Consider the following 13,679-nt stretch of genomic DNA (forward strand, 5'->3'; position numbering starts at 1 on the left):
CGCGAATTGAAAGCACAAAGTTTGGGCAAAAAAGTAAACAGTGGGGCACTCTATTTTACGTACTTTAACGTCTGTAATTTTCTGCACGTATTGTGAAAAGAAAATGATCGCTTTCTTATCAAGTATTCTCTTACGAGTGAACGATAGTTGAATTATAAACAGATCACGCAAACCTGGTATCATCCTTTGCGCGAGATATGAATAATTAATGTATTTCCTTTTGCCGCACTTCAACCATAACTGATTTCATTGATGTAAGTTCTTACTGCATTCGTTTACAGAGGGTTGTTTTTAGAAGCACGATTTTTCCGTCAGTCTGTTAATACAGGCTATAAAACGAAATGCAAATACTTGCCCAAAGATTTGGAGGTGACATTTGATAGGTAACGATCTGACAGTTGCAACAGAAGAATTTATAATCAGTCGTTGTCACGAAGAAGATATCAAGTGGCACATTACGCGTTTGGGCGTAAATCTGACGTTTTCTTGTTAGTTTCCTTCAATCCAGAGAAAGTGGAAGTCAGAGTCAACTGTAGCTTTCGACATTATTCTTTCTGACTCAGTTACGTGCGAAATGTGATAGTGAAACAACATTGTTTTTCACATTACTGAAGGAACACAGTCAGTTTTGTTGCGGGATCAGCTGTCGGCCTTGTCGGGCTGAGATCCAGTTTAGAAAGTAAGTATGATATCCGAATTTGCTTTCGTTTATCCTTGCCTACTATTGGTAGTTTTTCTTCTTCTGTTTTAAAGTTTTAGCTGAATCACTTTCCAGATTGTATAAAGTGAAGATATCTATCCGCAAGTGATATCTGGTATTTACTTCCTTATACTGTGTCTTTTATGTTGCCATGGCGCGCAAATTCCCCTAAAATAGCTTGGGTAGTTTAGTTGGGTGAGCTGGGCGCTAAATTTAAGAAAGGCTCCAATTTATGGGCCTTTAAATTGTGGCTGAATTATATAGAATAATCCCGAATTATAGTTGAAAATATGTACACTGAATTACAGACGAATAATTAACGTCACGTCTGGGATTTTTATGTCATATAAATAAATAAATATGTTAATGTGTAAATATTTTAAGTGTTATTTATAACCCCAGGAGAGTATTCAAAGAGCAGAAAGGGAGGGTATGAAGAACTTTCCATGTTCAAAAGTGTTGGCTGCTACAGTGGCTGTACATTTCTGGAAACTGAGGCTTTAATTCTTATTTCTTGACTGGTGTGAAAATGGCATTAGTATAGTCTCTTTCTCATGTTTCTTATAATTTTCTTTCTTTTTATAGGCCATTCCTATGATTAAAATGTCGGCAGAAGGCAGCCAGGAAATATTTCTTAAAAGAAAATGCCTTCCATCTATAACAGTTTTTAACTGGGTAGGTTTAATAATTTGTGTCACAACAGTAACATGTAACCGCTGTTTAGGTTTCTTGTGTCTAGTAAGTAACTAAAAGTTCTACTTTGGTTTAGGAAGACCTGGCCAGAGCAAGGGTTGCATTAAGTGAAGTGTTAAACATAAACTGAAAAAAACTGTATTTCCCTTGTGAAATGTGACAGTGTAGCTGCTTACAAGCTGTCACCCATGGTTTCCCACAACAGTGGAGGTCTAGACAAAGAGTAGCCTCTCGTTTTTTTTTTTTTTGAAAGATAGTCAATTAGAACAAGTGAAGTGTAAATCATGAACTGAAAAAAAATGACCATATTTCGCTTGTGAAATGTGATCTGCAGCTGCATATAATATTTTAAGCTGTCATCCATAATTTCCCATAATAGTATAAAGAGATAGAAGAAGAGTCATCCCTACTTTTATACCACTGAGCTGCATGAAGGCATTTGTTTATTAAAGGGGCAGTGTCACCTATTCTTAGTGTCACTATATGAATAGCCAAAAATGTATTTGTTTCAATGAAATCATTAAAAATTAATGGTTTAGTTTTGTTTACAATAACCCTACTAGTGCACAGAAACTACAATTAATTATGTTTGGCTGCTGATAGCCAGGATGGGAGTGGATAATTGCAAGCAAAAACATTGGCCAATTTTTTCAAGTTCTTACTTTGTATTTTAGAGTCACTAAAAATGGATGAGGGTTTAATTTGTTCTTGCTGGGAGAAAACCCTTAATAATTTCCTCCCAATGCTGTAAGAGCAATTTCATGTTACATTTTTACAGGTTTTTGTCAAATATTTGAGCAGTTTTGACCAAAATACAGCAAACCGTCATCACAGTGCCCCTTTAAATATGAAAACGTTTTTCTTATTTCTACCTGCCTTTCACAATTTTCACGTTGTTCTGCCACTCCACCCCCCACCCCTGTCTTCTCTGCCAATGTTTGCGGTTTGCCTTTTTTCTCTGTCTTCACATCTGAAGTATATTATTTACACAAACTACTTGGCTGGCAAGTTTAGGGGTAGGAATTAAATAAGGTTCAAAATCACTTCTGATGTACCAGTATCAAGAAGAAAGCCCAAAATAAGCAACAGAAAAGCATTCCTTCAACCAGTGGCTCATGATTTCTGAAACTTTGCAGACGAAATGGCATGTACCATTTCTTTATCCAAAATGGAATTTCTGGGTCTTATGTGCAAATGGTAAGCATACATACAGTCATGGCCTATTACAGGTATATGATTGGTTGATTGGTCATAATTAACAGCTGCCAGTTAAAGACCACTTTATTAGAAGCCCTGAATGATGTCCAGAAAAAGGCCACACAATAGCCTAGGAAAAGCAATTCCAGTGATTTGATTGGTATATGAGCCATTTTACCATACCCAACAAATAGCAACCATTAAATTATAAAATGATCCAGTTTTTAATAATAATTATTAGTCCACTTGTATTTGTTGGATATAGTATGATTATAGCCAAGTTGATGCAACTCACCTTCGGTTGGTTATCTATACATTTATCAATCCCATTTCCAATGCAAATTCATGCTCGCATGGAATAAGTGTCCTTATTGACTCACTTTTTTTCTTTTTGAAATTGTAGGTGGCTGGTATTTTTTGGATTATAGCTGGTGCTATAGTTATTTCTCAAGAGAAGACCCATGCAGCAGTTTCAAGCCTGCCAATTCAGAGAGCTCCTGTTCTTCTTCTTGTTGCTGGAATTTTGGCTGTTTTGGTGGGATGTGTCGGATGCTATTGTTCGAGGAAACCAGACCTTGATGCCATTAAGAAACCATTGATAGTAGTGGTAAAGCTAGGAAGCTTTTTGGCATATTTATAAAATGGTTTTTGGAAAACATAGTTATCAATGTTGTAATAGTTGTTAAATATAGTTTCTTTTAGGCCCCTTCTTTCAACTTTCAACTTAATTTTAAAAATGGTTACATATATGGCAGGACTGACCTGCAAAGAGCACTTTCTAGTCTAGGCGGAAAATAGAAAAATGGGTAAAAAATTAGATAAATAAACAGACAAGTAAATGAATTAACTAATAAGAGGAGAAGCTATACAAAAATGCTAGTGATATAAAAGAGGAGCACATTACATAAGGACAGAGAATATGCATGTACAGTATGTTTATAAGTATGTCATCTTTTTTTTTGTCTGTCTGCATGGCAAGCAAATATTAAGAAAAATAATTAATATATAAAGATTATGTTTAACACTTTAAATGAAATTGTTGTAGCTGGACATTTTTTAACTTAAAACTTTTTTACCAATCACTGGTTCTTTGTTGTGTGGTTTCAAATAAAAATGATATAACCCAAACAAGACGTGAGAGATTTCACAAGTCATGAATCTGATACAGAAACAATAACTTGTTTGCAAAAGGTTTTTAATGATTCCATTCTTGCGGTATCAAGTGATGAGAGTGGTAATATTGATCCGTCAAAGAATAAGTGATGGAAAGCACTTAAAAATAGTGAGCCACCTTTAATTATACCATTCATACTAGCGACTTGCTACTAATATTATTATTATATTTATTTATAGTTTATAGTTCTGCTTGCCCTGGCATTCATTATTGCTTTGGCTGCTGGAAGTTTTGGAATGCTTCACCTCAAAAGAGTAGGTTTAAAATTTTTATGTATACCTTAACTATTAACCAACATGAATTGAGTGCTTAAGAAAAAAAGTTAAATCAGTCCACTGTCTGAATTTATTCCTATTTAAGTACAGTCATTTTTAGAACTAGAATCATTTGAATAACAACTACAAACTTATTAAATAATCAAACCATGTCTAAGCAGGTTTAAAATATATCGTTTGGTGACTTGTAAGCATCATATTATTACCAAGAGCAATGAAACACAGTTTAACAACAATGGCATAACCTTGTCCACTAGATAGGCACTATAGTCTGCCACGTACTTCTCTCATCAGTGCCAAGGGGACTAGGCAACACTAGAAGCGGTCATCTAGTCAGCAAGCCATTTCCACTTGCTGGAGTTATTTTCATATTTTGGCCAACTTCACATCATTGGTAAATAAACTCAAAACTAAATATGTGTAACTAGACTTGAATAATTTATTTATGCACTTTCTAAATCTGCTGCTTTTCAATGTTTTTTTTTTTTCTGAATTGCAAACAACTCTGACCAGTTGAACAATGAATTTGAAGCAGACTTCAAGAAAATGATAGAAAAGTATGGAATAACTGGACATTACAAGATGTTACTAAATATTGACCGACTACAAAAAGAGGTAAAGTTTATCAAATAATAAATTATTTTTTCTAGGCAGGGTATAGTTTAAGAAGTAAAGTCACACCGCATGGAAGCATTAATAGCTTAAAATCAATGAGAAGTCTTAAGACTCTAAATGTCTGTTCATGTACAATGCAAGCATAACATTAGCCCTCTGAAATGAATCATTACTCTATATCTAAAAGAAGAAGGATTGAGGTATTCACTATCAGGATTAGGTTTAAGCTGACAAAAAAACTGAATATGACTGGGTGAGTACAGTGTATAAGTAACCAACAACAGGAAAAAGAAACGAATGTAGACAACAGATTAAGATGCCAGAGATTCTTACACAGGTCTCAAGACAATAGAGGTTGCCTGCCTGTGATGAAATATTTTGTCTATTTTGTTCTTGGTTTTGTTGTGAAGTTGTAATAATGTTGTTGTAATTATCATTTAGGATAAGTGTTGTGGAGTGATCAACTATGTTGATTGGCGAAATACGACATACAGTGGACACAGATATGATAAAGTTCCAGACAGCTGCTGTAAACAAGAAGAACATGCCTGTGGGTTTGAGTTTGAACTGAGCAAGATCAACCACAGGGTAAGTTCCTAAGTTGTTTGCTTTATTAAGTTTCCAGTAACTGCCATATATGTGACACCTTAAAAACAACACATATCTTTATTCAAAGCATAAAAAATAGGAGAACCATAACCAGGATTCATAATAAGAAATATAGGGTAGCAGTCTGTGGTTGAAATGATTTGTAAAAGATTAGGAGCTTTTGGTTACCTTCAATGGATAATAATGGTGTGTAAAAAATGAAACATAAATTAAGAACTAAACTTAATTTAAAACGTTAAAGTGCTACTATGACGAAATTCGCGTCTTTCAAATCTAAGCCATTTGAAAACATAAACAAGTAGTCTGTACGAGAAGAAGAATGCTGTTTACTATTTTCAAATATCTCTTTTTGTTCCAGAGATATTCCAGTTTTTAAAATATGCAAATTAGCCAAGTGATGACGTCATAATATCAACCAAATTTTAATCAAATATTATGAAAAAAGATATCTCAGCCAATGTGTATCAGAAATGCTTGATTCTTTGCAGTGACATTGTTCTAGGTGCGCTCCACAATATGAGCTTATCAATTTTGTTACCATGGCAACATACTGGGTTCCAGTCCTCCCTGATACTTAAAGCTTTGCTGGCCGCAGTTGGCGTTCTGTTTTGATATTTGCCAATGGGGCCCTATCGGCATAATCCAGCAAGCGTATAAATATGTTAGGTTGAGTTCGTGGCCTTGTTAAATGTTTTTCAAGCTGAAAATCACTAAAATATTGAAATCAGGTTGGAGGGGACTGGAAAAGAGTTAGTTGCCATGGGAACCGAATTTTTTATACCTGTAGGTGTATTGCCTTTAGAACTATTAGCCTACCAGGTTTCAATGGTCTCTGATGTAAATTGACTGAGATAGCTCTATTTATATGCTTGATGTTATATTGAGTTGATACTATGACGTCATCAGTCCTCTCATTTACATATTTTACACATTTTTCAAAGTTAAATATCTCCGGAACCGATGCAGATATTTAGAAACGGTAAACGGCGTTTTTAATCTTTCCGAGAATTCTATGTGATAAAACTTAAAATTCAAGAGGTAAAAATTTGATCACAGTAGCACTTTAAAAAAATTACAAAAAAAAAAAAAACGCTATGAAAGGGAGTTCAGGAGGTGGGCCTTTTGTTAAAAACTCCCCACAAAAGAATAAAAGCTAGAATAATATACATACATAAACTAGGAACTACATGTCTGAGGCAAGAAATCTATTATTTAACACTTTGAACAATTGCTACCTTTGAATGGCTCAGTCAAAAGTAGTGGTGGCAGCCTTTTAAAAAAAGGAATGGAGATTTTGCCTTCTGGGATTTGAATTGCCTGGTGAGGATGTTGCTGAGATTTGCTGTGGAAAGCGAAATTCCTGGTGGCAAAATTTTGGTAGGATTACAGTTGGAATCTCAACAAGAGGTGCAGTTTAAAATTTCCACCAGCCAAACCTTTCCAGGATTTGCAGAAGGAAGTGAAATTCCTCTGGCAGCCAAAATCTTAAGATAACTGCCGTTAGATATAAAATTTTTTTAACTTGAAACAAGCAACAAACAAACAAACAAACTGTGTTGCCAAGCTCTTGTCAAATTTTGGTTTGCTTGGTATGTAACAGCAACTCTTCGAACAATGTACTTGCAAATATGTATATTACAAAATGAACAAATGAGCCAAAGTTATTAACAATGAAGTTGGTCAAATTATAGTCTCCAGTGTATTTTCACTTATGCCACACAAAAATACAACAAAACGATACCTGCAATGATCATCATCGGCCTTCATCTTACCTTGTATTTGTTTAAATTTGTCAGTAACGTATTTGGTTAAGGTGATAAGTCTGACATTTCTGAAGAAAAAAAAAGACAATTTCAGTATTATTTTTTTTTAGTGCGGTTAGCACAGTTTGTTGATTACCAACTCAGACAGTGCAAGGAAAGATTTCCGCACAGCACTACATTACTTATGTATGCACCACTGTCATACTAACCAGTACTAAGTAAACCTTCTTCCACAAACAGGCTGAACAGGCTGAAGCTGCGAGGATAAAGTTTGAGTCAGAAAATGTATAAGCTCACATAATTACTGTATGGGGCTGTGCTGAAATCTTGCCGAGAAAATAAATTTATCGACAAACAGCTTTCTTTAATCCTGTGTTTGCAGTTGTTGTCATATTTCTGCAGCTTTTTACTTTTTACCTGTTTTTACCGACCTTGAAACCTCACGAAAAAACCTTCAGCATGTTGTTTTTCCTTTCAAATGGCTCTTGCAAAGTTGTCATAGTTTTTCATAGCTTTTTGTTTCCGAGGCAAACCAACTTTTCCAATTAGAATTAAAGAACAGGGAGTAGAAATTTCGTGATAAAATGGCTCTCGATCGCCGCCATGTCTGAAGTTGGCGGCAACTTCGCGCCCGCCCCTTTTTGCAAGGCGCAAGGCTGACGACTGAAGTCTGGTGTAGAGGGAAGAGAGAAAATAGCTTTTGGAGTGGGGAGAGACAACTGATATATTTTACGTTTGCTATTAGGGATGTTCTGCGATTGCTGTAGATACGATGACCATCCACTTGAGGCTTGTCGGTCTTGGTGGCATCATCCTCGGGGTGTTAGAGGTAAATACAATCTAGATCCTGCAGTTGTATAACAAGGAAACCACTGATGGAAGTGGTTACCTTGGAGTAGTATTTGTATAGGTAATCACATGATTCCGAGTGCAATTTGGAATAAATAAGCACGAGTAAAATTTTAAAAGACTAACAAAATTGCACGAGCCCGCAGGGCGAGTGCAATTTGTGGTCTTTTAAAATTTTCAAAGTGCTTATTTATTCCAAATTGCACGAGAAAAATCATGTGATTACTTGTTAATAATATACATACAAAAATTTCAAATGAGCTTTTGTTTATTTCTTGTCCGTCAACTAATGCTCCGCCTACATGTCTTTGATTGGTTTCAAAAATGACAAGCTTGATTGATATACATGTTCATACATACGGAAAACATGCTAAAAATACCATTACTCTAAAAAGAGAAAGTTTTCAAATCACAAAGCATAATTTTAAGTCAATGTTAAAAGAATAAAAGAAGTCTGAAGTCAATCACCGTCCTCGGCATGTTTTCGAACTGACTGGATTTCTGGAGCCGGGGCTTTGCAGATAGTCCAGACTGGCGTGTTTTAGTCTGGTTCTCAATGAATTCAACGTTTGTTTTCGTCCAAGCCGACATGGAAATCTTCAACGTGATGCTCTACGCCAAAATATTGAGTCAGGAGCTACCAAACCGTTTGTACCAGGACTTGTGCTTCAAAGCGTTTTGCTTTTCAACAGCTCATTTAATTCAATGTTCAGTTGTCAGACTTCCAAGACTTGATCGGCCGCTTGACTTTAAGCTAACCTTGTTGTCGCAGTAGTCGAGCTTTACCCTCAAGAACTTGCTTCGAACCTTTTTACTCTCGGTTTCTAATTGTGGAGTATTTGTAACCTTACCTTCTTAGGTAACGTTCAATTGCAGTGCGAAGACTACATGCTCGTATAGTCTTTCCCGTCTTCTTTACGCACTGTTGCGTGGAAATCCTCGAGAATTTTGTTGACTGCCTCCGGTTCATAGTTTTCAATATTTTGGTCGTAGCCCTTTTACAAGTGCTGTCCAAGACCTCCACACTTTTAGCCTGTTGTTTGCGCTTTGTTGAGTTTCTTTGCATTTTCCTTTAAACTTCGAATTAAAATGCTGTTACCCTCTTCAAACCTGTTCGCCATTTTGTTTCGAGACAGCCGATTTGCAAATTTGCGTACCTGTCAATCATTTTAATTTCACCTTTGTTGCACTAATTTCAACTTTCTGCACTAAATTTCACATTTCTGCACTACATTTAGTATAAATTGAGCCGCTCTCCGCCAATCAGATTGCAGAAATTTTTGTATGTATATTATTAGATCAGAAATAAGAAGGCCTTAGCTGAGTAATGATGGTAAGGGTGGCTAATGTTTTACAAATGAACACCCCCACGGGCAATTTTGGTTTTTTTTAGATGTTAATTGATACAGTGAAACCCGGTTAATACGGACAGCAAGGGGACATGCCAAGGTGTCTGATTATCTAGGTGTCCGTATTAAGCGGGTTCTCAGAAAAACATGGAAAAAGGTCACAGACACATGTTTTATCGATAGAAGGACTAATGCAGACATTTTTACGACACCAAGACGTTGTTAAATTGCTTAACTGTAACTGTAACAAGTTGAAACTAAAGAAACCTCTGTTAGGCTAAAAATGCCAAACAAAGTGGTATACTGTATACTATACTTTGGAGTTTTGTAGTTAAGTGGTAAACAATCTGTCTTGCTCTTTTTGCTCTTAAGCTCAGTCTACCTTCAAGTGCCGACTTATTGTGGCTAAAATATTCCTTTTCTTTGCGACTATTTGACGTATTAAAAAAATTAGTTGTCGCAGTAATTTCTGCTCCCAAAATGTGACATATTCTGCAAAGTTGCGCAAGAATAGAAAAAGGGAAAAATCTGTTTCCAGTCTACTATACACTCTCGGTTTTGGCGTGGTCTCAAAATTTACTGTAGCGTCCTTCTTGAGTTTAAACATGCGACTTTTGATGCAACTTTCTCGCACTTCGCTGCAATTTTTTCTCGCGCAAGGTTGCGACTTCAAATCACACGTGTAAACCAGCTGCGGCGGATTTTAGTGCGATACCGCGGTACGTTTCTTGCAAAATCTGGCAAATTCGCATCAAACTTCAAACTGAGAATGATGTATTATGTGATACAGGCATATTCGGAAAAAAAATCCGAGTGCTCCTATCAGGAGGCGGACCTAAAACCTTCCGATTACTAATTCGGATGCTCTGCCAACTGAGCTACAGGAGACTCGTGGGAACTAAGGCCATTAAACTAGGTTCATAGGACAAACATCCTGCATACTGCTAGGATTGGAATGTCAATGTGTGGCATATGCACAATGGAAATAATGTGATGGAATATGTTAAGCCTGGTGAATAAATGAGAATGATGCCGTGCTAATCAGTAAATGACACAGGCATACCGTACTTGGAAAAAAATCCGAGTGCAACTCAGGAATATTGTTAAATGAGCAAATTTCAGTTATTTGTTGTTGGAGAAAGTCTAAACAGTTGTGGAAAGTTATGATGCTGCAAAGTTGTTACCCAGTTTTCTCCCAAGGGCTATACGGGGGGCCTCCCTCTCTGTCCCCTTATTTTCTCTTGCGCGCGGACAATTTTTAACGAATCAATGTATGTTGCGGCAACACATTGTAAGTTTTTAATCTGCCTTCTAAAACGTTGCCGCTTCAAAATGTTGCTTTAAAAGTTGTCTGTGCGAAGCGTTGCGTTCAAAATTGTCGTTAAAAGTTGTCCCGCAACATCGCCTTTATTAAGGTAAAACTTCATTTCAGTGGCCACACTTTAGGATTTTTTGCACAGACTAACGTTTCTTTCTTTACAGGCCATCGTTTGCATCAGTTTTGTTTGCTGTTACCTTCGTGAAACGTGCTGCCCATCACCAAACGAACCTCGGGTAGAGGTTTGTTATGGAAAGACAGATAGCAAGCTCGAACTGGTGTTAGAGCATGAAACGGAAAAACGACATACTGACACGCCCACTGCACAGCGTACAGCCGAAGCCGCTGCACACCGTCCACCGTAGACTGCAAGCAGTCCCTTTCTGGTCAGTCGAGATGATACGCTCACAGCGCAGCGAGACTGGAGCGAGGACAAATAAATGAGAAGAGACTCTCCCCAAGCCCTCCCTCCGCTCGTTTGCTCCAGTTTTGTCACGCTTGCCTATTTCGCGCGACCTCTCGACTATCCAGAAAGGGACTGCTTGCAGTCTAGTCCACCGGACACCAATGCACCTAGTCCAAAACGACCAAAGGCTACTACTGGGAGAGTAACGAGTCCGCTAGGAAATAATAGGGACTTTACGCAAACACGACGCCGACGGCAACGAAAACGTCAACAACAAAAAAGGCTTAATGAGCTAAACAATGCTGTGCACGTGCATTACAAATTTTGATACATTTCGTCGCCATCTTCGGCCAAACAACAACGTGAAATGCCCAAAATCAAGGTTTTGTGGAGAGCGTGAGCACATGACAGTAAACTTTTATTCCCTGTGCTAACTTAAAGACCGTTCCCACCAGTTCTGTTACTGGATAGTTCGGCCACATTGTAGAAGTTGAACGAATTGGAACAAGCGCAAAATAGTACAAGTAGCACGAACTTGTATTTTCAAGTGACGTTTTCTTTGGCGTTGCCGTCGTGGTTGCGTAAAGTCCCCAATAATAATACTTAAACTTCCGCCGATCGATTGTTAGAGGCCCTTTTACAAAACATGCCATAATTTTAAGTCAATCTAAAAGATTCAAGATTACCAATTACATTCTCCTCCAGAAGTAATGGTGTATTGAAAATTCTTCAGATTTTCAAAAGCTAGCCGTATGTAAACGTCTGAAAGTATTCGAAGTTTTTTTTCGAACAGTAAGCAGTTGCTTGTCACACAACACGTTTTATTATTATTATTATTATTATTATTATTATTATTATTATTATTATTATTATTATTATTATTATTATTATTATTATTATTATTATTATTATTATTATTATTATTATTATTTTATTTTTTTTTTTTTTTGGCGTTGCGTGACGTTTCAAAGCCAGAGTTTCAAAGTGTGACTGTCCGGGTGACGAAAATCTGAAGAGGGCCTTTAGAGTGTATTTCATATAAACTATGACTTATCCAATCACATCGTAAAATAAACGTTTGGGGCTTAAATATATTTGGCAAATTAAGTATGGCCGCCAACAGGGGCACAAAAGGGTTGCTCTTTTTTATGATTTTGGATAAATTTGAGTGCAACTTGATAACAACGCTCAGTCAGGGAAATCTACCATTGTGATAGTAGCCTACCATAGTAGTTACATGTCATTTAGATACTGCTTTAGAAAAGATCTTCTTTACTTAGTTACTTGCACCACGCTGCTAGTGTGTGTGGTCTTTGTAGTTTAACCAGGGGATATATCTACTTATTAGAAACATTGTATCATGCAATTCGAGGGATTTGATTGGCCTAGCAGCTATGGTATATGAGCCATAATACTCGAGAAATTAATGCCATTAAATCGTCTTCTGGTCTTCCTTGCCAAATGAAATTAGCAAAATCTAGCATTGTTTGTTTGCTTGTTGTATTTAGATAAAACAATTATTACACTCGCGCTAGTTGGATATAAAATGATTATAGCCGACTCCGCGCTACGCGCCCCTCGTTGGCGTTTTCCAGGAATGAGCGTTGGACATAAGATAATAAATAGACCACAAGTGCAAGTGGAATACTCGTTTTTTAAAACAACCAGGAAATGTTACCAGTTCCAGCTGATTTCATTTCGCAAGGACGACCCACAGTTCTTTCTCTAGCATGGCATATTAACTGATATACCATGGTCGCTAAGGTAATCAAAGCTCTGGAATAGCCCTTTTCACGGTTAGCTCTGCTCATTTGAATTACAATGAAATCTAGCATGTATGTGAGGCAATTTCGGGCTATTTTGTAGTTTTAGCCCGAAATTGCCTCGCATCCACGTTGGATAACATTGTTATCAGGCAAATGAGAAAAATCAACCGTGAAAAGGGCTATTGCAATCTACAATGATCCAGTTTTTAATATTGCGCATTGTTATATAAACAAGTCACTGGATGCAAGCAAGTGCTTAAAAGCGCCTTCCCCGTGTCGTCCCCGAATAAGCGTCTCACCCCTCACTGAACAACAATGCGCTGATTATCCAAAGAACCTTGAGCTTGAGAGGGGCGTTTATTCGAAGAGTGTCACCGTTCAGTTCATTTTAGAGCAACTGCGACCAAAACAACATTAATTGAAATAGCTGTATGTGGTTTATCAAAACATTAATAGGTTGCCTAATACTGCAACGTAACTTTAATAAATCATATTTGATTCAAAAAATTTCTTTTTTTAGTTGTTATTAAGCGTCTCCCCCAAAACAACGTTGTTCTTGATCAAGTGCCGTATAGAAAAGTCGAAAAATGTACTGAGAATTATCAAGAAACACGGAAGGCTTGTAGTTCATATTGTACGGTGATAAAGCCACGTGAGGTAGATGGCAAACAAAATTATTCCAATAATCTTATCTTCATACATATGGTACATTTTTTCCTGGAATAATTGTGAATATATTAACTCCTCATATGTAGAGGCTTTATATTATGTTTAACTGCCTAATATTCAGTGTAAAGGTAATGTATTGTATACTCACTAGATGTCTTTATTTCTGTAGATATGTGATAAAAAAGGATATTATTTAGAGGTATGATACTATATTTATCTAAAAAAAAGTTGCATATAGAAAATTAACCTCTATGTGAGAAAAATATCAGGAATAACAATTAGCTAAAATGCTTCAA

General features: G+C 36.7%; 2 protein-coding genes across 3 annotated transcripts in view; both read left to right on the forward strand.

The window, feature by feature from the left end:
* LOC146479910 (CD63 antigen-like) overlaps positions 1-13,679 on the forward strand; it is a 34,171-nt gene extending 20,492 nt beyond the window's left edge. The window contains exon 11 of one of the 2 annotated variants that reach the window (XM_085110784.1): positions 12,950-13,679. Coding sequence is in view for 1 of the 2 variants with exons in the window: in XM_085110786.1 (XP_084966912.1) it covers positions 11,536-11,555 (20 nt within the window). In the remaining variant the exon portion in view is untranslated. Of the gene's footprint in view, positions 1-11,535 lie in introns of both variants that reach the window. The other variant, XM_085110786.1, reaches the window with a different exon arrangement.
* LOC146479913 (CD63 antigen-like) lies at positions 287-10,932 on the forward strand. The gene is made up of 8 exons (XM_085110787.1): positions 287-679; positions 1,286-1,375; positions 2,994-3,197; positions 3,944-4,018; positions 4,553-4,654; positions 5,096-5,242; positions 7,772-7,855; positions 10,707-10,932. The coding sequence occupies exons 2-8, from the start codon at positions 1,295-1,297 to the stop codon at positions 10,905-10,907; spliced, it is 894 nt and encodes a 297-aa protein (XP_084966913.1). The 5' UTR covers positions 287-679; positions 1,286-1,294; the 3' UTR covers positions 10,908-10,932.

This window comes from Pavona decussata, unplaced genomic scaffold (genome assembly GCF_977016875.1).
Source record: "Pavona decussata unplaced genomic scaffold, jaPavDecu1.1 SCAFFOLD_58, whole genome shotgun sequence".
In the NCBI taxonomy this organism is placed as follows: Eukaryota; Metazoa; Cnidaria; class Anthozoa; order Scleractinia; family Agariciidae; genus Pavona; species Pavona decussata.

Bases quoted from the DNA above. Each gene is read 5' to 3' on its own strand.
- LOC146479913 (XM_085110787.1), top strand. From the start codon at position 1,295: ATGATTAAAATGTCGGCAGAAGGCAGCCAGGAAATATTTCTTAAAAGA. The intron at 4,019-4,552 runs GTAGGTTTAAAA...AACTCTGACCAG, and splicing joins GAATGCTTCACCTCAAAAGA to TTGAACAATGAATTTGAAGC. The intron at 4,655-5,095 runs GTAAAGTTTATC...ATTATCATTTAG, and splicing joins TTGACCGACTACAAAAAGAG to GATAAGTGTTGTGGAGTGAT.